Below are 25,845 nucleotides of genomic sequence, written 5' to 3' on the forward strand. Positions count from 1 at the left end.
TATTATGATAACGTTAATGTTATTTGTTATAAATGTATTACTAATGTTCACATACAGTGTAGGCATCTATTGTATTTTTATGAAATGGTAGAGATCGATCTTTTCTTCCATATTGCGAAGTAAATCCGAGTGAAACGGATTATCGAAAAAGAAATGTAGGGAAAGACTTGGTTCTTTTAGTAGGTTGTTGATTGTTTGCAGGAAGATCTGAGCTCAAAAAAGCACAGGTGAATTGATGACAATGAGATCAAGAAGATGCATTTAGAAAATTTAAGGGACCAAGCACAAGGGGGATATTTTTCGCTCAGACTACCAGCCAGAAGAACAGATGTCCACTTCGTATTATATACAGTATATACATAAAGTTGTCCATTATGATTTCCCGCCTCATGCTCACTGGTTTGAATCTCTTCCCTTTAGATTTCGTGCCATCTAGAATATTTTTTTTTTTCACTGCTACTCTTATCAATTCAATATCCAATCTTCAACAAAGTCTCTAAAGTCTCAAATCCCTATACGTTTCTAGATAATCTTCAGACCAAACCACACAGAGGTTATTGAATGGATTTTTGAGTATTAAGCGGCATTTTTTTTTAAAATAAAACCACAAGAAAGTCAGTGGCAAACGGGAAATATGGCTAAATCTAACCCAAAGTATCAGTGTATCGAAATTAAATTTCATAATTTTCTATACCATGCCTTGGGGATACATGATTTAGAGCTGACCATCTCTGCAGTCTTTAGATCCCTTGCATGATGAACATATTTCCAAAGTCTGGCATATTGCATGTGCACTGTTTTTAATTTGAATATGTCTTTGTGAAGTATGACAGCAGTATGTCAGTATGCCTAGGTATTGGCAACACACCAAAGCTATGTGTGGAGTGGGTACAAATTGTGGCTGGAAATCAAAAGGATGAAAGTTAAAGTCTGGCCTGGGGCGATCCTGAAGTCGTAGCCTACCTCTGCTGTTCTTGACTTAGTGTCTCGCTAGGTGCTGTGCAGGCTTGTAGACTTAACGATTTATTGTGGCAATGTATAATTGCTACATGCAGGCATATTCAATATTGTATATTCAAAAAGAAATAAAAGTTGCCTGAAAAATATAGAATCCTAAAGCAGCACAGACACTGATTAACATCCCGGTTGTAGCCTGGGATGTGTCATGTGATATGATGTAATTTTATTGTTTATAATTGATTGATATGTTGTATATTTTCCTCTTTTACTGTCTATGATATTTTCCTCTGCCGTCTTGATTGTTTGTAGACATTTAACATACTGTCCTCTGCTGACAGTAATCTGCAACAACACTCACTAGGCTTGACCAATAATACAATGACTGGATTGAGAACCCACGTTAGTTTCACTTTTTCAACTCTTTCATCATAATATTATGGTCATAGTATATAAACATTTACTTTGATGAAGATGATGGAGACATCCTAGTGGTTTAATATGCATATGGTAAACAAATAATTTGGTATCTCAGTGTCTGATAGGCCTAACGTTACATATTTCCCTGATCCTTTTTATTTCACTAACTGGTTTAATTAATCCACAAAATGTAGCCCTGGGTCTTCCGACACCATTCCTATAGTCTTTTGTTTTCAAGAGATTGTTTACGTAAACTGCACGTTTTGTGAAATTTTAAATAGATACCAAAAGGCTGTCAAGAGTCTCGTTTTGTCTTGGTGTCAAATCCCTAATTCATTCCCTACTTTAGTCAACTAATATAGTTCACATTGCTTACCTGGTAAGTTAAAGTAGTAATGAAACGATCTATCTTGAAATCGGTCAACTACCCTAACCGCAATCAAACAATTTATTATTTTAAGAGCAAAGGAAAGTAGGCTACACCTCTATGATTTTGCTGTGGACGCCATCTTCTGGCGAGACGCGGGAAGGTAAAACTTGGCATTCTGCCTGTTAATTTACAAGTTCAACTACTGCCTTCTACCTTACCACAGCAAGAGATGACATGAAGAAAGATAATAAGGGGTGACAGAGAGCAGGATAAACTAGTGAAGGAAAATATTAGTTACTCTCTGACTCCTGAGCTTGTCTGTTCTGTCCCATTGTCTGAAAAGTAGGAAGTTAATTACAAATTATATAATGTGAATCACTTGAATGCTGTTTATTGTTAGGGGGAAAAAAGGAGAAACGTTTCCACATTGTGGATAGTTTTAAAGATATTGCTGTTGAATGTTTGTTTAAATTGCTATTTTGTAGCCTAGTTGATGTGTATTCTGACAGTTTATGTAAAGATTCTTTAGCTCACAAATACAAGACCCTGGAATTAATTTATAATTAAAACAGTTTATTACATCTCACATAACCATTTATATTAATTTTATACATTTTCATACTTACTGTATTTGTGCATGTGTAAGGCCTGTTTTCTTTTCACTACCTCAGAAACATTAGGCTACTGAAATGGAGCAGAATGTCTAAACCTGTTGAGTTTCCTAGCTATTGAAGATTTTCCTCACAAGCAGTGAAGAGATTTGTTACTTATTAAGTAAATTGCAACAGTAAAATTTTCATTTGTCATCAGCAGCTTTCATTGGGCACAATACAAAAGTATTTTGATGTTTACAACATTTTAATCCCCATCCGTCATCATCCTCAGCTTCTGCGCTTCTTCGGTATCAGAGGTGGAGGGTTGTGATGTGGCAATGAATCTGCCACTTTATCAGGCTGTGGGAGATGGAAAAAAAGTATTCAAATTTATTGTATCAATACTGTTTAGGCTGCATTTACATCTCATAAAGTGTGGTAAACTCTAAAGTAATTAGTTTAATGATCATTATCTTGTCTTTAATGCAGAGGTTTAAAATCCAAAGACTGCAGTCTTGCCTGTTGTAACTGGAAGATCCAGCTTTGATAGTCCTCAGGGTAAATACAGGAGACAAGCAGAGGCTCCATCAGTTCACCTGGAAAATACATCACTCCAGATCAGCATAAAGATTATAGGCCGACAACAGTTTAGAAAACACACTTGTGTAAAGTTGGTACAGTATGTGGCTTGAAGTCTGTTAGAAAAGTGCATAAGAACTGAAGTGGCCAACATTAATCACAGCTCCTATTTTTTTTTTAAAGGCTTCTGATCTGGTCAGTTCTATAACTTGGTGTAATGACATTTTTTAAATAATTCAGGCGATAAGAGGAACATTGAGAAGCCAGTCTGAGTGTGTTTATCATCACATGGCTATTTTCTGAAGGTGAGTCACAAGCATCTGACTACCACATCACTTGATTTCTGACTTCTTAGAACAACAAATCATGCAATGTATCCAACTTTGGCTTTCTTAATGTTTATGAAAGACCAATATATGATAATAAATAGTATATCCTACTATACCCACATCCAACAGCACAACTAAGAAGTAACCCCAATGGTTTGATATCATGCAAGAGTATTTCCTGGGTTCTCATGACAAGTCATAGTAAAATGACTGGCATGACAGATAAACAGCACTGATGTGTGCTTAAAAAGAGTACAGATCATTACCACAGACACAAACGCAGGGTGTGATGTAAGAAGATATACATACCACTCTGTGACAATATGTGCTGTCCAAAACAGAGCCAAAGCTGCACATTTAAACTGCTCTCCCGTAACCCATCGGTATATTAAATATATTAAACTTAAATGATTTATATTACTTACAATTTAGAGGTTATGTCCAAGTGTTGTGTTGGAATATGAGAGTAATGTATTTGTCCAGAAAGGTATACCTGTGAGTTCAAACTCCAGTCTGCCAGGTAGTGCCGATCTTTCCATGGCTTTGATGCTCTTTAGTGGCAGACGACCCTTCAGTATAAAACAATACAACTCAGTGCTGTGATGTATACAATAGTCCTATATTTGAATCTAAATTAAATGTTTGTTTATTGTATTAAAAAGTAGAATCACTTAAACTGAGGTCAAATGACAATAATGGTGGCCAGAAGGTCCTTCGTTTACTTCTTTTTTTTTTTTTTTAAAGAAACAGAAGCCTATATATAAACAGCACTTTGGCACCACTTATCAACTGTTAACTTTTCAGTTAAATAGGGTTCACCACTTACTTCCATGAAGAACCTTTAACAGCATGGAAACTTTCCATTCCACAAAAGGTTCTTAATAATGGAAAAAGTTTGTTTAGATTTTTTAAAAGGTTCTTCATAGAAAATGGTTCTTTTTAGAACTGTTCACTGAAAGGTTCTTTGGGGAAGTAAAAATTGTTCTTCTATGGCTTGACTGTGAAAAAAACAACCTTTATTTTAAAGAATTTTAGAATTCTAGAAGAATTTACTAATTGAGGCTGCCAAATACATGTCCATGGCTCATAGTTGCAGACATATTGCTGATATGCAGTGTTCTGTATGGCTTGTCAGCAAAATTAGCTTACCTCATATTTCACACGAACATGATGACAGTCGAGAGATAAAATGAGGAGGTCAAACGGGAAGAGCACAAGCAAACGCTCCTGAGGTCCCTGCAAAAGCCAGTCCAGATGTTTGAAAGAGGCCTGTTTAGTACCATCCTGAATTACATGGACACCACTCTCTATTTTTAGTCTATAGCCTGACCTGTCTGTGTATGTTGCTGATGTGCACCAATGAAAGGTATTTCGGATAGCCCATGTGCTGAATGGGCGTCCCCTCCCATTGCAAGATCGGAGACCGCAGTAAGTACCTTTTAAGCTCCTCCTTCTTCCAGTTTTCATCACATGGCACCTGGAATAGTGGAAATAAAACTGTCTGAGCAATGATGTGAAAGATCCTAATACTGTTTTACTTATCTGGTTCGTTGGACAAACATAACCAATGTTCATTCAGGAACAAATATATTTGACCATGTTTTATGAGTCCTGTATATTCCAGGTATGCAGTACAAGGCTGAATAAGATGTACCAGGTATGAGAGAGTACTATGGGACGGGCTCAGCTGTTGCCTTAGGGATTTGTATCTCCTTTCCTCAATGTTCTCCACCCAGGCATCTTTTTCCGTAGCACTATTACAAATGAAGATCTTTGAGTCCACCATAGGTCCTAGAGTATATCATAAATATAGGCGTACCATGTTCAAATATTTTTGTGACTTCAAAAATCTCATATTCAGGGTTCATTTAGAGATTTAAGTTGTTGTGTTTTTTAGATTTTTTTTTAGAGGGGATCTCACCGCTAATCTCAAACATATGTGGAGAATTGGGGTCCTGCTGTGAGATCAGATGCACCTCAATGGCAGAGAGAGGAAGAATGCCCTGTGACGAAACACAGATTGTCAGCGAAATCTAAAGTGAAGCTCACGTCGTTACATATTTTCCTCACACCTTATAGAAAGAGTCTTACCTCATAAATAAATTCATGATTAGCACTGTCCAAAGCGAGGATTAACAAATGGAAGGAAAATAAAACCAGATATCTTTCGCTCATAGCCTGCGGACAGACATCATAATGCATACAAATTACATTTACTCATAAAGTTAGACATATGCAAAAATATGAATTCAGCTCCTCTTAAATCCCCCCCCCCCCCCCACCCCCCCAAACATTTTTTTTCTGAATTGCCACTAAGCAAATCAAAAGCCATCTTCATTATAGTTTAGTGTAGTTAAGGGCAGTTTGGCACATGAACTAAAGCAATTTTGTTGAATTGTTACCTTTGTGTACCCACTGTGTAAATACACAGAAGATGAGTGGATAATGTCTCCATAGGTGTGTGGTGCCTGTCCTTCCCATTCTCTGATTGGATGAGTGTACAGCCTGTGATGGAGCTCTTTTTTTGTCCCGCCCCAAAGCACAAGCTGAGAAACAGAAATACAAATAAATCACCCTAATGCTATATAAAGAGCATGTAATGTTGACAAATGCACAAAGGATTATTTTATTTATTTATTTAGAAGCTGATGAAGACATACTTGTGAATGGTTGTGTTTAGTTTTGTTCCTCACAGATACAGGATCCGGTTCCTTGCACAAGACACAGATGCAGAAATGGAGATGAAATTGATAAAACTCTTATTCAGTGCAGACATTATACATTCATCTATCTGTGAATACAGTGGCTCCAAAAAGTATTTAGATAATGCACCTAAGCAAAACATAAAATGTTCAATTGTTATAGAATTATGTATAAAATATAAAAAAGTGGCATTTACACATCAATGATGCACATTTTGTTCAAAATAAATGCCAGTTGCGTTGCTTTTTTGTGTAATTTAGAAATACTAGTGCAATGCCCGTGCAAAATCAGTTTTTGTGTGTTTTTAGTAGTTGTTGGTTTGGTATGTTTGAGTTGCTGAATAGCCTAGGCTACTATTACACAGGAGCCTAAACTCTAAGAAAACGATAACGTTAAGCGCACCAGAATAAAATATAATATTAAACAGTGTAGCTGACTTACAGATTCAATTAAAACGCTACTTTTTCAAAAATGAATCGCTACTTTTTCAAAAATGAATCGCTACTTTTTCAAAAAAGAATTGGTAGAATCACTACTTTTTCAAAAGTGAATCGCTACTTTTTCAAAAAAAGATTTGCTACTTTTTTCAAAAAGATTTGCTACTTTTTTCAAAACGAATCGCTACTTTTTCAAAAATGAATCGCTACTTTTTCAAAAAAGATTCGCTAGAATCGCTACTTTTTCAAAAGTGAATCGCTAATTTTTCAAAAAAGAATCGCTACTTTTTTCAAAAAGATTTGCTACTTTTTTCAAAAAGATTTGCTACTTTTTTCAAAACGAATCGCTACTTTTTCAGAAAAGAATCGCTACTTTTTAGAAAAGAATTGCTACTTTTCTCAAAAAGAATCAACAAATGTATAATAATAATAATATAACAAATGTATAACACTGTAATAAATGTATAATAACATTGTAATAAACATATAATAAGACTGTAACAAATGTATAACACTGTAATAAATGTATAACTACATTGTAACAAATGTATAATACTGTAATAAATGTATAATTACTTTGTAGTAAATGTATAAAAACACTGTAAAAATGAATAATTACATTGTAATAAACGTATAATTATATTGTAATAAACGTATAATAAGACTGTAACTGTGACTGTAAATGTATAATTACATTTTTGCACTACTTTTTTCAAAAAGAATCGCTACTTTTTTCAAAAAGAATCGCTACTTTTTTGAACAAAATCGCTACTTTTTCAAAAAGAATCGCTACTTTTTTCAAAAAGACTCGCTACTTTTTCAAAAAGAATTGCTACTTTTTTCAAAAAGAATCGCTACTTTTTTCAGAAAGTAGCGCTACTTTTTCCAAAAAGATTCGCTACTTTTTCAGAAAGTAGCGCTACTTTTTCCAAAAAGATTCGCTACTTTTTCAGAAAAGAATCGCTACTTTAAAAAAAAAGAATCGCTACTTTTTCCAAAAAAAACTCGCTACTTTTTTCAAAAAGAATTGCTACTTTTTTCAACAAAATCGCTACTTTTTCAAAAAGAATCGCTACTTTTTAAAAAAAGAATCGCTACTTTTTCAAAAAGAATTGCTACTTTTTTCAAAAAGAATTGCTACTTTTTTAAGAATCGCTACTTTTTTAAGAATCGCTACTTTTTTAAAAAGAATCGCTACTTTTTTCAGAAAGTAGCGCTACTTTTTCCAAAAAGATTCGCTACTTTTTCGGAAAAGAATCGCTACTTTTTTCAAAAAGATTCGCTTCTTTTTCAGAAAAGAATCGCTACTTTAAACAAAAGAATCGCTACTTTTTCCCAAAAAACTCGCTACTTTTTTCAAAAAGAATTGCTACTTTTTCCAAAAAGAATAGCTACTTTTTCCAAAAAGATTCGCTACTTTTTCGGAAAAGAATCGCTACTTTTTTCAAAAAGATTCGCTTCTTTTTCAGAAAAGAATCGCTACTTTAAACAAAAGAATCGCTACTTTTTCCCAAAAAACTCGCTACTTTTTTCAAAAAGAATTGCTACTTTTTTCAAAAAGAATCGCTACTTTTTCAGAAAAGAATCGCTACTTTTTCCAAAAAGAATCAACAAATGTATAATTATATTGTAATAAATGTTTAACACTGTAATGTATAATAACACTGTAATAAATGTATAATTACATTGTAATACATGTAGAATAACACTAATGTATAATTACATTGTAATAAATGTATAATAACACTGCAATAAATGTATAATAACACTGTAATAAATGTATAATAACACTGTAATAAATGTATAATTACACTGTAATAAATGTATAATTACATTGTAATAAATGTATAATAACACTGTAAACAATGTATAATTACATTGTAATAAACGTATAATTACATTGTAATAAATGTATAACAACAACATTGAAAAAAATTGCTATACATTTCACGAAAAGAATCGCTACCTTTTTACTTCAGAAGTAAACAGTGTAGCTGACTGTTTAGCTGACAGAATGTTTATTTTTAAACCACAATTTTTAAACCACAACCCTCTCTGATGTCAGAATGTTTATTTTTAAACCACAACTTCAATGTGTGCTTCGTTTACCGATATATTTAACAATATCTTTTGCATTTCTAATCCAAACAACGTCAAACTCGGCACTGCACGTAGCAAGACACCTGTCAAGTTTGAAATCCATCGGACTAACGGTTCGAGAGATATTCGATTAACAGACAGACAGACAGACAGACACACAGACCGACAGACGTTCATGTAATTTATAGATAGATTCATAGATTTATAGATTTTTAAAAGTCCAACAAATTTTTAGCCAAAAATTTTAGCCAATTGTTTCTCTTTTGTTTTCTCTGCATGTTATCTTTTTTTTTTTTTTTGGGAAACATAGCTACACCCATTGCAACTTCCTGTTTACTGGCTTACCTCCTGCTTCAGGTGCCTCACAGAAGGACAACGATGAGGACCTTCATCTGTGCCATTCCTTGTGGAAATTTGGAGTCTGCTTTCAGAGAGACTCCAGAGCCTGAAACCGCAGATGGCTAAACAGTGTCAAATCACTTTATCTTGCAGCATAACAGATGAGGATTTAAGAAACACAATGCAAATTGTTGTGCGCTGTATGATTGATTTAGTGGGAGAGAATTTCACCTGCTGTAGTAATGTGGAAGTAACCTATTTTCTGTGACTGAGTGGGCACTTCTGATTCATACTATTGACCTTATGTGCCAGAGAAACAAGTGCGCAGCCATCTTTAGAATTTTTACACGCTTTGTATGAGGTTTGTTCCCTGAATGTTACTTATTTCATCCCCAGACCCTCTGTTCCCGCTGCTTTTACGCATGCTGCTTGCTGGGGAAGTGCTCAGACATAAGCAGCTTACTGTGGGTGGTGAATGACAAGCAGACATCCGCCATCTGACCCTCAATAGGCCTGACTCTTTGAGCAACACTAAGAACCTATAGACACTTCAACAGGAATATTGCAAGACCATTACCCACAAAATTAGTGATTTAACATTGTAATTACCCCAAACAAACCATGTTTTCACCCCTGACGTAGTTGGATATCTGCATATTAACAACCTGTGTTTATTTCTGCAGATTGGCCGTTGTCTGATCCCCGTTTTTCTGCTAGTTTGGCCACATAAAGCTTATGAGCTCTGATTAACTCCCACTCTAATCCCTACAGTCTCCTAATGAGAGGATTGAGGCTTCCAGCCTGGAGTAAGACACCAGACTGCTCAAACACACTTGGCTCCTTTAATTAGCTATACTAGTTGCATTAGTTCTGCCTCATTTGGTGTATGAGAGGATCTTATGAGATCTAGCTGCAAGTCTGCTGCCCATCCACGGTAAACACCATCATTGTGAGGGGAATAAGACAACTACAACTTACACAAGAAGCTCAAGATGTTTCACACAGTTTCATCAGATCAATTTCAGACAGACAGAATCAGCAGAATGGTTTGACGCTGAAAAAGGGGTCTCTATAAATTACTTACTGGCTAAAACTGAAACTGTCACGTGGTTTCTTACCATAAAAACCACCACTCTTAGAATACATATATGTAAAGCTAATTCAAACATTCACAACTCCAGTGGACAGCTACTTCCATTTTAACATCTTGATTATGAACAACATACCCTTTGCGGTTTTCAAAATGTTATCAAACATTACCTAACACTCTGAAAGGAGGAAGTTCTGCTACTAAGTATATTCTGTGCACGCAAGAGCCTGGCTTCCAACTGAAATGCATGAGCAAAAGAACAACCATGCGGCAGTCAATCTCTTACCCTGCATTGTTGATTTCCAGGAGTTCGATCTCATCTGGGCCCACTTCATCAGTTCCCGTATTCCTCTGGGTCACACTGCAGCATCCCATAGCTTGTCTGCACCTTACCACTCCTTTCCACACACACGTCCCCAATGGCTTCTCCTCTAAACTACACACTGAGGGCCATCTGGTCACCCCCACACGCCCCACACCCCAACAGACTATAAGCAGGGTTCAAGAATGAGATGCAAAGAAGCCTGAATGAGGTGTCTTGACATTGAACCGAAGCCAACGTTGGGAGCCAATGAAGAGGAGCAAGAGAGTTGTATGAAACTATCCAGCACAGCAGTTACACACAAATGCTGCACTATTTCTTCCTGTTGCTATCAGCAGTGACGCGGCAGCGGGCAACACAACTTCCTCTCTTCACTGTTTCATCTGTGAGTGAGCTTGAAAGCATTGAACGGTTTGTTTCGACTTTGATTTTACGCACGTGGAATGCAAGCAGCATCAATAAACAAATCCCACTTAAGATTATGATTACACCTCATGAAGTCAACACACAAATGTAGGCAAAGAGTAACCACAACAAGAAAACTGCAGCTGAATCTCAAACTGTCTCAATTGGTGGTAAGGAGTGGGTTAGAGTGTAAAGGTCTAATGTTGTTTGTTTTGTCGCATATGCTACAGATGGAGGAAGAAGGAGGGTCTTGTGGCTGCCACCAACCAAAAAAAAAAAAAAAAATGGGTGGTTGTCTGAACTTTAGTCAAAGAGAACATTCAAAATCCCTTCGAAACTTAACTGGTTTGTTGAAATGATGCACTATGCTTCATTTTTCATGCTGTGTCAATATGTGAAAGATGAAGTGATACTGTCTTACTATGTGACCCAGATAAGACATAACCTCCCCACAAAAAAACAAAACACTTTTTAGCAGCTTAGCATTTTTCTTCAAAGCTTAAAGATGTCTTAGTCTAGTGGTGTTGTTTTGAATTTATAGTGAGCAATGGTTCAAATCGTAACCTCTTAACTGTCCTGCTAGCCGTGCCATGTTTCATATTACAAAATTCACTGCACCATCTTGTAATCAAAACTTTTCTAATTTTGACTAAACGCATATCATTGGAAAGGTTTGAGACTCAAGGTTCCATATTTTGCGATATAGTGACAGAAATGTATTAATTTGTGCAGGAGAATGATTTAAACATTTTTATAGCGCCTAAACAACATCTCATGGGAACTTCAATTTTTGTGATATCAACTTTAAATTCGGAACACATCTTGGTTAGACATATGGCTTTGATTTTATAGCATTTTTAGAGTAAGAAATATAAAAAATACATATATTTTGTATAACAAAAAATGTTAAGTACATTTGCTTTGCAGTAAATTGAAACTTTATGAAGTGCTTTCACTTCAGCAATAATCTGCTGAGTGTCTTCATTATAAAGAGACCGGCCTTTGGTCTGTATTCATGAATTACAACCTTTTGTATAGATTTAAAGGGTTAGTTCACCAAAAAATGAAATTTCTGTCATTAATTATCACCCTCGTGTCATTCCAAACCCTTTGTCATCTTCGGAACACAAACGAAGATATTTTTGATGAAATCCCAGAACTTTCTGACCCCATAGACTGCAATGCAATCACCACTTTCAAGGCCCATAGTCAGACATTGTCAAAGCAGTCCATGTGACTACAGTGGTCCAATCTTAATGTTATGAAGCGATGAGAATACTTTTTGCGCGCAAAAAAACACTGACTCTGACGCTGTTAACGTGAGCACCTCAACGCATGCGTGTGATGCTGACTCAGGAGCTAGCCAATACTGAGCCGGCACGTTCTGACGTAGAACCCGGAAGACAACGAGAACAGCATCAGAGACTGACACGGAAGAGAAGTCGTTATTTTTGTGATTTCATCAAAAATATGTTAATTTGTGTTCCAAAGATGAACAAAGGTCTTGTGGGTTTTGAATGATATGTAGTTATTAATGACAGAATGTTCCTTTTTGGGTGAACCAACCCTTTAGTGCATTTTTACGTCTATGCTCAAAAAGGGGGTATTGTTTCTGTAATATGGTCAGTAAGATTTGTTTTTAAAGAAATTAATACTTTTGTGAAGCAAGGATGAAGTAAATTGATCAAAAGTGAAAATGCTTTATTTTATTTGCAATTTATTTGTTTAAATATGTCAATGTTCTTTTGTACACTTTTGTACAGGTATACTTTTATTCATCAAAGAATCCTAAAAAAATGTATCACAGTTTCCACAAAAATATAACTGTTTTCAACATTGATAATAATAAGAAATGTTTCTTGAGCAAATTAGACTGAAGACTGGAGTAATGGAAAACTCAGCTTTGTCCTCTTAGGAATAAATTACAATTTTTAAATAGAAAAATTATTTTAATTAAAATGTAATAATATTTTATAATATTACTGTTGTTACTGTATTTATTTATTTATTTTACCAAATAAATGCAGCCTTGGTGAGCATAGTGACTTCTATTAAAAGTATTTAAACATTTTTACCAACCCCAAACTTTTGAAAGGTAGGGTATATATAATAAATAAAGTAGTTACACAGACTTTAGTCAGACTTAGTGTTTACCATGCATTTTTATTGTAAAAGCAGCTTTGGCATTTTAATACGTTTAACTCATTTTGCTTTCCACAGAGCAAAGTCAAGCGTTTTGAGGGAGGATAGATGATGTATGATGTTTAAACTTGGGTGACGTAAATCTTTTTTTTTTTTTTTTATCAGCAGGAGCATCAGTTTAAATGAGCATGATGCTTCTGGTGATGAGGAACAACATTAGTCATAAGGAGAAGCAAATTCTAATTATTTTGAGAAGAAGCCCTTATAATAACTCTTTTGATGTAAAAGTGCAGTGTCATCTTCCTTTTTCTTTTCTTTGGGCTCTTTCTTTTCTGTCCCCACAGTGTGGAGGGAGTATGGCTCAGCCAATTGAATCTGGGACATCTTTAGGTTGTAACTCATATGCATAATTTTGTCTGTCTGCCAGCCTTGAGTTCCAAGTCTTTGTGTGGGGTTTGAGCCTTTGCTCAGGGCTGGTGTAGACAATGACGTGATAGCCCTTCTCACCGGTTGTGGAGGCACGTTGAGGTTGGATATCACTGCAGGTTGATGCCAGGTGCACTTGCTGAGGTGCAACTCCACACGTGCACGGACAGGTCTGGACTGGTATGGTCGAGACTGGTTTGTTTCTTGAGCTTTGGATGTCAGAGGCTTCTGTGTTATAGCTGCTACTGCTGCATGTTGTTTCATTGGCTGCTGTGAAGGTGGGCTGGTATTGGACAAAACAGTGGAAGAGTGGATGGCGGTGGAAGAGAAAGGAAATTTGCCTTGAGTTTCAGAACACTTGTTGTACCTATTAGTTGATTTCCCTGTTTGTGTTTCTAAGGCAACAGTTTTATCTGTGTTGTCGTGGGTGGAGCAACTCTTCGAATGGAGGGTCAAGAAGGGCCCGGTGGTTTTGTTTTGCCTCTGTTTGGTTATGGCCGCTGTCTCACCACCATACAGAAATAGAAACTCTCTTCGACTGTTTAGTGGAAGCAGTTTCAGTCCACAGCAAGACTTATTAAAGATTTCCAAAGAAAGGTCTGAAATGAAAGGATATCATATCTACAACACGTGTTGTCACACCTTTTTTTAATCATGTATCATCACAAGCAATATATTTTCACAGCTTTCACACATTATTCTAACAAACTAGAACATTTTTTTTTTTATCTCATTTAGAATGGCATGAAATGTCACACTGTTGATACTTTGCATTTTAAAACACATTTGTTTGGACATAATTGTCTGAATATATGTTTGGGTTAAATATATTTAGTGCATTCCGAGTTATTATTTAGTGAAACAAATAGCTCACCAAGTGCCTCATTGACTGTCCGTGGTATCACATCTTTCAGTACTTCACAGTTAGTATGCAGGGCAGGGTTACAGTTCATCTCGAGCAACCAGACCTGCCCAAAACAACCACCACATCACAATCAAGACTTCTCAGGTTACAAAGTTACAAACAAGCTCTTTTCTTAAGGTGACCATAATTCTGTAAAGAAAACATTTTGTGTGTGTGTGTGTGTGTGTGTGTGTTTATATATACTGTATACACACACACACACACACACAAAATGTTATAATTATGATAATATATAATTATGTAATACACATACATCTATATATATATATATGCTGATGAATAAAAAGTAAAAAAGAAAAACAGCATTTATTTTAAATATATCTTTTTGTAGCATATAATCTGCATATTAGAATGATTTCTGAAGGACCATGCGACAGTGTAGACTGGTAAAATTCAGCTTTGCATCACAGAAATAAATTATATTTTAAAGTGTATTAAAAAGGAAAACCATTATTTTAAATTGTAATGATCTTTCACAATATTACAGTTTTTTCTCTATTTTTTATCAAATAAATGCAGGCTTGATAAGCATAAGAGACTACTTTCAAAAACATCAAAAATAGTACTGTTTCCAAATTTTTAACTAGTACTGTTTGCCACAATAAATAATAAATAATGCCACGAAAATAGGTAATTGATCTAAATAACTATGCATGTATCTAATGCAATAAAATAAGGAGAAATTACATCTAGTAAAAAAAGAAACGGAAAGAAAATGTAACCTTCGTTAACATGTCACCCTTTTTCCTTATGAGTACCAACAAAAACCCTGCAACACATTACAGTTTACTTTCTGAGACACACTTTTAACAGTAGATGGCAGTCTTACCCTACTCAAATTGCTATATTCATTTTACAGTAAAATATGTAAATGCATATTTCGGCTAAACCACAAATACAGTATGTGTTATGTACAACAAACACATTTTTTTTTCTTGTGATCAGTGCAGAGGAAACAGTATGACAAGATTACACACTGACACTGAGTGTGAAACACGTACACACATCTCACTGAGGAAGAGTGTTCCGTTTGAATATTTCAATGCAAGGCTTTTAAGGTACTGTTATAGTCTTATTTCATAAGTATACTGTATAATATCTTCCAATATAAATGTTGTTGGTTGTTATGTGTGAATCCATGATCTGGTAACCTGGAGACCAGAATGTGCCTGGCCTGGGAACGCATGTTTACGCTGACAGTACACGGGTTGCCTGGCAACTGCTTGGCAGGGATTGAATTTAGGATGCTCCATAGGGGGACAATACTGGCCTCTGAACATCATGTTTCCAGAGAATCATGCCAGCATTAAAAACTGTATCATAATTGTCTTGAAGAAACTAAAGAGGATTAGATTACAGAAGAGATAAATAAAGACTTTATGTTTGTAATGCGTCTTAGCACATTCGGTGGATAATTCTAAAACTAATCTCCTGTGTCTGACTCTGTTAAGCCTGTCAGGCTTCCAACACACACACATTTCCATTCTTGAAGTCTCTATAAACACTCTTTTGTGTCTCACCTTGAAATCCTCATCAATCATGAAGTCACAGCCAATTAGGTCAAAGTAACCAAGTTTGCAGTCCAGCTTGGCTTTGACGGCTTGAAAGCACTGCATGATGACAGTTTGCATCCTTTTCTGCAGAATGACAAAACGTTTAGTTTAGTTACTGAAATCTCAAATGAAATGATGTTCCTCGGTTTTAGAGTTCATATTCGCCTGTCAAAAATATAATTTTGTTTTGAGCTCCAAGATAAAATATGGCCTTTAATTTACCACATTTATTTTCCTATTCAGTTTCATCTTTCTCGATAAATTTGATGAGCTTCCCTTTTAATATTTCATCAACTCCCAAAACCATTGTTACCATGACAACAGGACATCTGCATCCTTTCAAGTAGTTTGAATAAATCTACATGCAGTCATTACTTTGAAAGATAGCCTACATGTAGACCTTCCTACTAAATCAGGTTAACAGATATTTTCACTTGATCTTTTTGATTATCACTTATTATATAAATCTATAGAAATATTTTGAGGATATTGCCTCTTTGATGTGTGAAAAAATATCAAACTCACTGCGAAAGGACCCAGAACCCAATCTTTAGGCAGACCCTTTGACAGCATGTATGTCTCATTAATGTATGTATTGAAGCGCTCCATGGACCAAACGGTCTCCTCTTTTAGCAGGCTGTAGAGAGGGTGTTTCTTCTGCATGTACTGCAACAAAGGACAAATTGTAGTATCTTATAGCCTAAAAACAAGCATATAGATATTAACATTAATTAGTCCTTTAAATATACACATTGTCTTACTTGATTGGTCAAGTGGGCTGTGATATTGTCAGAGTTGGGGTCATAAAGGTTACATGTCAATCGGACATAACCATGGCGAAAAAACACCATGTATGGCGAGGTGCAAGCAATTAGAAAGTATGACCGCACATCAAATTTCCGGCCTTTTAGTAGCAAAGGGTTCTCGATGTACCTTAAAATAATCAGAAGAACATAGAAAAATTCATTTTTACTTATTAAGGTTACGTTTTTAAAAAATGCATTCCAGTATACTCATCTTAACATAATAATTTAATAAATAATATTTAATAGATATACATTTAATTAGTATCTATTCAAAGATTTAATATTTATTTATTTACTAATTATTGTGTTAACTTTGTGCATCCTTTACTACAGTGGCAAATTTCTTGCCATGCTGTTCTAACCATAGTACAGGTATGTATACGCATATGCCACATTCGACTGCTCCACAAACGTCGATGTGTCCGCCATCTTGGAACGGTTAACGTGTCGTTACTCACAGTAAAAATCAATGAGTTTTCCAAGATGCCACAGCATTACGAAGCCTCAGCCGAGATTTAAAGGTAGGGTAGGCAATTTTGGAGAGGCTAGCAATAGCAAGCTAGCTTTAAAAGCATGAGATCCCACCCTCCCTTCAGAGTGTCTCCAAAGCCACGCCTCCTTCAAAACACATGAACGCGCACAGCAGAGTCTGCAAAACATCACGAGAGACTGCGTTAAATAACCTCATGTCTCCAAGCACATGGCATTACAATAATAATGAGACTTACAGAGCTCTTACTTGTACCATCTGATTGCTGCAGTTTCATTTCGGCATTGATAGTGTTGATAGAAACGCAAAAATCAGAGTCTGAGGACGTGAACAGATCTGGGTAGAAAGACACGGTGAGCGTTCCAATATGGCAGACGGCTTAAGTATAGTGGCCCATTAGCCTGGATGCCAGCCGAACTTAGCCCCGCCCACAACATTTGAGGATGGGAAGTTCGGTCTGGACTTGATCCGTTGTGAAGCAAGTATTACCGAACCAAAGCTGTTCGGATCAATCAAATTGTCAGGGTGGGCTTTATACGATGATGGACAGATGATCAACAGTAACGTAATCACCCACGTCACCAAAGAGCGCTTGGGTTGAATTCGTTTACGACAAAGAATGGCTGCCGCTGGAGAATTTAGATGTGTAGATTCAGCCATCGCATCTGTTATAGAAGATCTAGACAGCCCATTCATTTTAAAAGAGGAACAGAACCGCGATCAAGGCATTTGTCGAACGGAAAGATGTTTTTGCCGTCCTTCCTACAGGATTCGGTCTATAAAATTGAGTGGAGTGGCATTTTTTCCTGGTTCGGTTGAAACGCCCCATAATCACAGCCCAATGGAGCAGTATCAGACTCACATTCTGACTAGAGCCTGACGTATGACGACGTCAGGCTAGTGGCCCATAGAAACAGTCGCTAATGAAGCATATATATAGCTACGGTTCTAGCAACCTCAATAATAAAAGAATAGTGGTCTCTATTCTTATGGCTTGGTCAAATTAACCATCTAAAAAACTCCAACGCGTTTCGGCTACAGCTAGAATAACAGAAACTAGCCCTGATCACAGCCTCCCTGCAGAGTAGAAGATGCATGTTAGCTTCCCCTGTGGCACAACTGCATTTTGTAATGTTGCCTGATTTCTGACTGAAAAAATTAGCATGTAAACATCAAGCTGTTTTTGATTGATGCCTGTGGCGTTGACCATGAATTTTAGCAGGATTATAGGAGGACACTGAGGCCGTGATTCACAGCATGATTACATATAATTGAAACATGTGGTCTTTTGAAATTGTCAGCTATACTTACCGTTGAACAATCAGAGCTTGTGGCGTATTGAAAGGCGACTTCCTGTTCTTCTCCATTGTGTTCTGCAGTCGTTCTCTGAATGCTGTGATGTCTTCTGGCATCCGCAGTAGAAAAATACCACGACCCTGATTAAGGCCTGTCGGCTTGCAGATCCACATGCTGGATTTATCATTGCATATTCCTAAAGACCACATCAATTTTACATTTATTAGACTCTCACTGATGATGAAGTACTGACGATATGGTTTCAACAGTATATCTTTATCTACTGTTTCTTTCTGTATCTCTATAACATGTAGCCATGCCTTTAAAGTAAGCTTCTCTCTCATCCTTCATATCCATACGGAAAGTGACAGGAAAGAAGTCCTCAAGCTTCATCCTCCTGCAACATTCAAAACAATTGTGTATGTAGATGTGGCAGTTAGATAAAAGAAGAATATTTCAGTGGTGACATATAGTAAAGTAAACATGACTGATATTCTGAAAATGCTATCAAAGATTTGTGTAACTGGTACTATCAAAAAGTATATTCATTTTTAACCTGTTTCCACATCCATAATTAACCTTGCTGCTGACTCTGTCATATTCCCGTAGGCTGTTCAGAAGGCCAATCTTAGTGGTCAAGACCTTATTATTGGGTATCTGGTAAAGCAATTGGCCACCTGTAAGAAAAAAAAAACAGACAAAGTGTGGAATGTTTTGTTTATGATTCCTGTGATCTTGACATAATGAAACGTAGATCACCTGCTTTGAAGCCGTTGTAGGTAGCAGGTGATTTAGTTTCACACCATTTGAGCTTGTAGTCCGTCCTGGTCTTGTCAAATATGCGCTGCCAGCCTCGACCCTCACAATATGAAACAACTCTAAATATAAGATCGAACCAAGATATCATGTTTGAAAGGATTTAAAAAATGGGTTGAGAGATTCTCAAGAAGAGGAAAATCTGTCTATTTCTTTATTCATCATAAGCCACTGGTATGTCTATATATTGATTATATGGTTGTAGGCAGAGTGCGAATTACCTCACCATAATTGGGGGGTACTGCTCCTTCCCTCATTTTTGAAAACACTCTTATCTGAATAATTTTATGTACCTTTATAAAAGGGCAGTTTTCCTTAATTTTATTTAATGTATGCTCTAAATTTCATTTCAAATTCTTACATTTTATTAATAGGCTACATTCAATTAAAATAATAAGACAGCCTAGCGGCCAATCAAATTAAATAATTTACATTGAAAAATTATAACTGTATTAAATGAGATTATGAGATTGTTTTAAATATTTTTTGAATAATATAAGGAATGTTGAAAAGAATGATACTTTGAAACTAAACCGCCAGTAGGAGGCGCAGGCGGCTTAGTGAGCGATTCATTGAGTCATTCATTTAAACGATTCGTTCAAACGGCTGATTTATTCAGAATGAGGCGGTTTAATAATGGGTAATTGAATCTTTGACTCGAGCGATTAGTTCAAAACGCTGAATTATTCAGTAATGAATCATGGATGAGTGTTGCTCTGAGATGCGCTGTGGTTCTGTTGTTTGGAACTATTTTCGCTGCTGAAACAGAACAAAAACAGTCATTGCGTCTAAAAATGTAAGTAACTTAATTTGAACTATTTTACTTGTTTATCGAACTGTTATGAAATCAATATCTCGGTTTCAATCGTGATGGCATTCAGGAAAACAGCACTCTGGTCGTGTGTAGCCTATATATTGTTTCTTAACTATAAATTAATGTTATAAATAACTGCGCGAGCCGCAACAGCGCAACTTTGTCCGTACATTAGCAGGAGCACAACAACAACAACTCACTCGGCTAGCTGCCCTTCTCTATCTCCACGGTGGTTAAAAATGGTACGGTCCACAATAGGGGTGTTCGCTGAAATCGCTTTACATTAAAATGTTCCTACAGTGAAAATAGGAGTTGACTTGTATTGTAACTGTAATTATATTTTTTCACAATATCAGGAAAATTATCTGACCCCCCCAAAACTGATATTTCTGTCCCTTTGGGGGGTACTGGGTCTTCATTGGGGGGTATAGTACCCCCCAGTACCCCCTGTAATTCGCACTATGGTTGTAGGCCTCTCAAGGACCCACTCCAGACTAAAGGCCAAAGAAAGACCAAGAAAAACACTAAAACTGCGGTGCGTTAGTCAAATTGAACTGATTTCTGCAAATCATGTAGCCTGGGAAAACCCAGACAACTTCCGGCAAATTTAGATTTGCTCTGAAAGTTAGTCTGGCAAAGAGCTCATTCAAGCCCATTTCCAATCCGTCGAAATCGAGGCACCAATCAGAAACGTTGGGGCGGGCTTTACACGATGACGACAGCGCTGGGATTTTGAAGCAGATTTTGTAGCCTACATTACAAAGATGGATGCCGCCGTCCAACATCACTCGTTCGAATCAGCTATCGCGTCTGTTTTAAGCGATTTGAACGTTTCCTTTTTGTTAAAAACCGAGCAAAGAACAACACACGGAGATGTTTTTCCGCCGCTCTGCATACGTCATCTCCTTCATCGCTCTGATTGGTTTTAGGTCTATCCGCGACGTCCGTTGGTGACGCCCCTCTGGAAATGATTTGTCTATGACGCTTTGCCAGACCATAACTCAGTTACAACTGAGAATGGTCTGGTTTTAACCAGGCTACAAATTATGTATAACACATGACAAATCACAAACTATAAAACATCACTTAAAATTGTTTTATTGATGAATGGATCTTTCAAAAATATTCCCTGGTCAAAGGGTTTTTATATACTCACATGGAGGCCCCATTGCTCCCCCCAAAGAAGAAGAAGGGTCCAGGGCCCCGTGGATCTTCAGGCCGCTTGTCTCTGTCCCTCTCAACAATTGAGTTGCTCACCGAACCTTTACATACACAAAGAAATACAAACTAAGTGAACTTCACTTTCTAAACAATTAAAAATAATACATGGACTATATTTTACATTATTTATCGAGACATACAATGAAAAGGTGGTTGGAAAATTGGCAATGACCCTTGTAAGAATCGTGAGTGTCATAACATGCGTCAGCTGGGGGCGGATCAGAGTTGGACTTGTGGGAGACACCTGATCCAACAAGGTGTTAAATTAATCTCACCTCCTTTTCCTGGCCCGCGAGTGCACGTCTGACTAGACTTAACCCTGTACCATGTTGTCTAGTTTGTTTGCTGGCACTGAGCCATTTTACAGAATGCTGATTAACTGAGTCATTCTACTGTGGCCTTTTTATATTTTTGTTTTAGAACCTATCAATACTACCAATACCACAGTATATTAAATACTGTTAAAGGGAAAAAAATCACTGTTAAAGAACAAAATACTGTTTATTCATGAAACGGATCTATCAAAAAGATCCCATCCAAAACACCTTGGTTAAAAGGTTTTTATTCTGAACCATTATTACTTTTTTCAATTTAATGATTTATTTGTATAATAATAATGCTAATGACAATGCTAATAACAACAATTATAATTATTATATCATAATTAAAATAATGGTAAATATTAAATATAAGACCATAAATACTGCGTTAGGTATAATCTTTTACTTATTAATAAGTTGTAGGTATAAAGAAATGTTTTGACTTCAGTCATTTCAGTATATGGCATTTTTAACTGGATATGTTTCAAAACGTATCAATATCAACAATACTACAGTATATTCAAATTAGTTACATTTGTTTTTATGTAAATTATTAAACAGAAGTATTAATACTTTTCCATTGATCTCAAGCATTAGATATTTCAAAAGCATTGAAATTAATTTTTATAATAATATTTATTTTAAGATATATTATTATTATTAATAATAATACATATTTGTTATACTTATTCATATTATAATTACGGCAAATATTAATTATAAGACTGCATTCCAAGTTACAGTTAAAAAGTGTTTTATAGGAGCACGATATCTTTTCCTTATTAAACAAGTAATAGATAAAAATAATTGAATAATACTTATAATGTATTTATTTAAGATTCCAGTATCAGTAACCTAAAAGCATTTTTCTTTTATGTGGAGCTTGTCGTCTCATGGGAGCAGCCATGTTATGATCAGCCAGATACTACTCACTGTATCCCCTTAATACCAGACAACATTTGCTCATTGAATGAATGAATTTAATAGTGCAGTGACATCTAAAATAAGTAATGAAAGTAAAGTAATAAACAAACTGCAGTACAGAATCTATGAGTGTCTCTCCATCTACATAAAAAACACACAAATAATCTCACACACCTGGCGGGGCTGCATCCAGATGTTTTACTCTGTGCATCTGAGCGGCCCGTCTCCTTATCTCCTTGCTCTTCTCCTTCTGCATTCCAGCTCCATTCACATGTTGTGGCACCACCACCTCAACCCCAGCATTCAGCGGGCTGCCCTTCTCCTCCTCGTCTGATTGGCCCAGGCCGCTCATCGTCTGCTGTGTGTATCCACGGACATGCTGTGTGTCCTGTCTCTGTCCAGCAGCTGGCTCTTCTCTGTGCTGACGGGGCTCAACCCGGCTCTCAGATGACATCACGGTCACTCCCCCCTACCAGCCCAGATCCATGGAGAAGAAAAGAGATTTGCCTAGCAGTGCCCGACTGACCTCTGTAGAGCCAGTGATCCAGAAAACAGCAACATCAGATATGCTTGGCAACATTTCAACTTGGTATTTATTGGTCACTGGAATTGCTTGAGAAAATAACCTTGAAACTGCAGTACCAAAGAATGATTTGAGCGGTAACACTTATTTTAGCAAAACAAAATTTTGTAACGCATACAATTAAAAAATGCAGAAAACACATTACATATAACCAAGGAAAAAACTTTTATTACTGCATTTTAGCAATGGTGGATTAGCTTAGCAGCTACTTTGAATTTAGTAAATATAATTTTTATTAAACTTACTGTGATTTTGGAGATTACAAAATCTTTATTGTTCCATTCCTCTTTTAAGAAGTTGCTGTCTCCATTTGGAACATCTAAACTGGTCGTGATTGTATGATATGGCAGTCAAACATTGTTTATTCAGTCCGTGTACTTAAGAGACTTTTGGAGCATGCTAACTCAAACTAGCCAGGCCAATGTAAACAACTGCTTGTTACCTAGGAAATGGGTGTCTTAGCAACAGCTACTACTGGAGGCTAGAATCTCAGAACAAAAGAATCACTCCAGGAAATGATTCTCAGTGTTTCCAACCTAACACCATTCATTATTAATCGTCTTACAGATTACTGTTTTGGCATTGAGAGTGCATTTTCAACCACAATGAATGGTGTGCACTGATGCTGTTTATTTGATATCTTTTAAGGTATTGTGTTCAATTAGGTGTAAAACATGGAAATTGGAGCTAATGTTGATTTCAAAATGGATCAATGTCCCATAAAAAGATCTTAGACAATGGTTTTAATTGCTCGGCTTATAGAGGCCTATCTGTCTCTGTATGTTGTTTTTTTCAGGATTGTGTTGTCATGAACATAACACAAAGGTAAAATGTCAAACAAAGAACAAAACCTCAATAAATATCAAGCCCAAACACACCTGTCTCTATGCAATTACCTTAATAAGACCTTCTTATTCATATTCTAATTGTGTGTAACCATATTGTGTTGCATTAGACAACACATATTTGATCTGTATTTGCACAGTCAAGTACTGTAATGCTTCTCTAACTTTTTTGTAGTTTTTGTCAGGCTACATTGTTACATATCGCCATAATATGTGATAATCTTAATTTACTTCAATAACATGGACATTTTTCTTTGTAATTTTACATTGTAAAGTTACTTTGTTTAAAATGTTTAAACATTCTAAAACTGTCAGTTTATTTCCAGGTTTAAATTAGATTTTGAATCCCTCATTTTCAGTGTGGACTGAGAGATTTGAACCTCCGTTTATTTTAATCATGTGAATGCAGATACATATTTTTTCATGTTTTAGATGCGGAGGTAGTTCCCACATATCCTACATTTCAGGGTGTCTCCTAGAAAGTGTGAAAATTACTGCTCTTCATAACAACCGACTCTGTAAGACACACCCAGACACCAGTGGCAGTTAACTGTAATCCCACTCCTGACACTCATTTAGCTTAAACCAGCTTCCATTGGTCTTGCTTATTGAGTAGAGCTAATCCAGTGTGGTTAAGAATTCATGGAGAGAAGGAACTGATCCTAAACCACACATATGTTTGTGTGTGTAATGTACATAATGACAATTTTATTCGATTTTTTAGCAGAATAAGTACTCATCCCGGGCATAAAAAGGATAGAAATCAATGTTTAAACTTTCCGAAGAAAATGCGACCCATTTCTATCTGTGCAAAAAATAGGGTAGCCTAGATTATGAGGGTCAATGAATAAAAATAATAATTTTCCATTTTTTTTATTTCAAATAATCTTCACATTTTTAATATTATACAAACAAAAAGATTGTGTAAAGAGCAAAACATTATTTTACATTGCATGAATTTGTGTTGGATTGTGGCCTTTACTTGAAGCTACAAACTCTTAATGCAGTGGCCTCATGTCGTCAGATGTGGCTTGTAGTCATGTACAGTATGTAAGTACATTGCTGGTTTCAGCCACACCTTGCCAGTAGGCTGCAACCTGATAGACGCTGTGTACAGAGCGCTGTGTAGGTGGACAAAGAAAACAGGTTTGTTTTACAGCCATGTAACTCCCCTGGTTCACCATCTGCTTATGACTATTTGTGTGCGAGAGCGAGAGAGAAAGAGAGAGAGAGAGAGAGAGACTGTTTATCTGTTTTTGTGGACTGTCCTATTCCTCATCTTTGCCACAAACCAGGAAGTAGCCTACTGAAGAGTTTATATGCATGTAGTTTTTGAAGAAAAAAACTCACCATAACTTTGAGACACAATGGAGTGTGGAGGAGTGGACAGGAAAAACTATGCATTTTCATGCTGTTCACAGTTGGTGAAAGACTGATGTCATCTTATTGTCATCATGCTGTGCCATCATTCCTTGTTTCTCAGTCACCAGAACCTGACGAACTGCTGTATTAGCGAAGCAAATGAGGGGTGACGTTGTTCTTTTGTACAAGGAGGAGCATTAATGAAATAAGGAACGCAAGACACCCAAAGTTTAATCTTACAAAGCACAGAACAGTCTCTCTCCAGCAGCTAGACGTATAACAAACTCTCAAGTTTCTCAGAATTATCTAAATAACTGAGAATGGGAGGTTGGAGTTGTGGTAAAACCCCTTTGCAAACTAATCGGGGAGTTCCCTATCAGTGTGACTACTACTTTTCCTAAAGGTACTGTATGTCACAGCCGTTTAAACACGTGTACATCTTGACAGCCCGTTCCACTTCATTGCCAATAGGTTAACCTCACCCTCTGTTGGTTGGAATCTAGTTTGGCTACATCTGAGCATGCACAGACCAGTGCTGGAATTCTCCACTGTGTTTCCGGCAATGTGGAATTCTCTTGTGATGTCACGCGATGACAGGCTCTCTTTTTTTTTTTTTTTTTTTCACTTGACGCATTTAACTCACTTTAATGTTCACAGACACTTTGTTGCTTTACATTG

The 25,845-nt window shown here is 36.4% G+C and overlaps 2 protein-coding genes across 2 annotated transcripts; both read right to left on the bottom strand.

Annotated features, from left to right (window-relative positions):
- Positions 1-2,299: 2,299 nt before the first annotated feature.
- On the bottom strand, positions 2,300-10,800 carry LOC130102184 (rho guanine nucleotide exchange factor 6). The gene is made up of 12 exons (XM_056268120.1): positions 10,204-10,800; positions 8,834-8,933; positions 5,909-5,959; positions 5,651-5,794; positions 5,340-5,426; positions 5,170-5,251; positions 4,903-5,039; positions 4,579-4,725; positions 4,398-4,484; positions 3,742-3,817; positions 2,860-2,936; positions 2,300-2,700 (listed from the first exon to the last, which is right to left on the bottom strand). The coding sequence occupies exons 1-12, from the start codon at positions 10,290-10,292 to the stop codon at positions 2,629-2,631; spliced, it is 1,149 nt and encodes a 382-aa protein (XP_056124095.1). The 5' UTR covers positions 10,293-10,800; the 3' UTR covers positions 2,300-2,628.
- A 2,204-nt stretch (positions 10,801-13,004) lies between these two features.
- Positions 13,005-22,924, bottom strand: ttll10 (tubulin tyrosine ligase-like family, member 10). The gene is made up of 11 exons (XM_056268133.1): positions 22,552-22,924; positions 21,069-21,174; positions 19,042-19,160; positions 18,839-18,959; positions 18,603-18,679; positions 18,298-18,478; positions 16,452-16,623; positions 16,216-16,356; positions 15,658-15,774; positions 14,087-14,180; positions 13,005-13,811 (listed from the first exon to the last, which is right to left on the bottom strand). Exons 1-11 carry the CDS (start codon positions 22,829-22,831, stop codon positions 13,030-13,032), a joined length of 2,190 nt encoding a protein of 729 aa, XP_056124108.1. The 5' UTR covers positions 22,832-22,924; the 3' UTR covers positions 13,005-13,029.
- Positions 22,925-25,845: the final 2,921 nt, after the last annotated feature.

Source organism: Rhinichthys klamathensis, unplaced genomic scaffold (genome assembly GCF_029890125.1).
Source record: "Rhinichthys klamathensis goyatoka isolate OS25496 unplaced genomic scaffold, OSU_Roscu_1.1 h1tg000269l_1, whole genome shotgun sequence".
In the NCBI taxonomy this organism is placed as follows: Eukaryota; Metazoa; Chordata; class Actinopteri; order Cypriniformes; family Leuciscidae; genus Rhinichthys; species Rhinichthys klamathensis.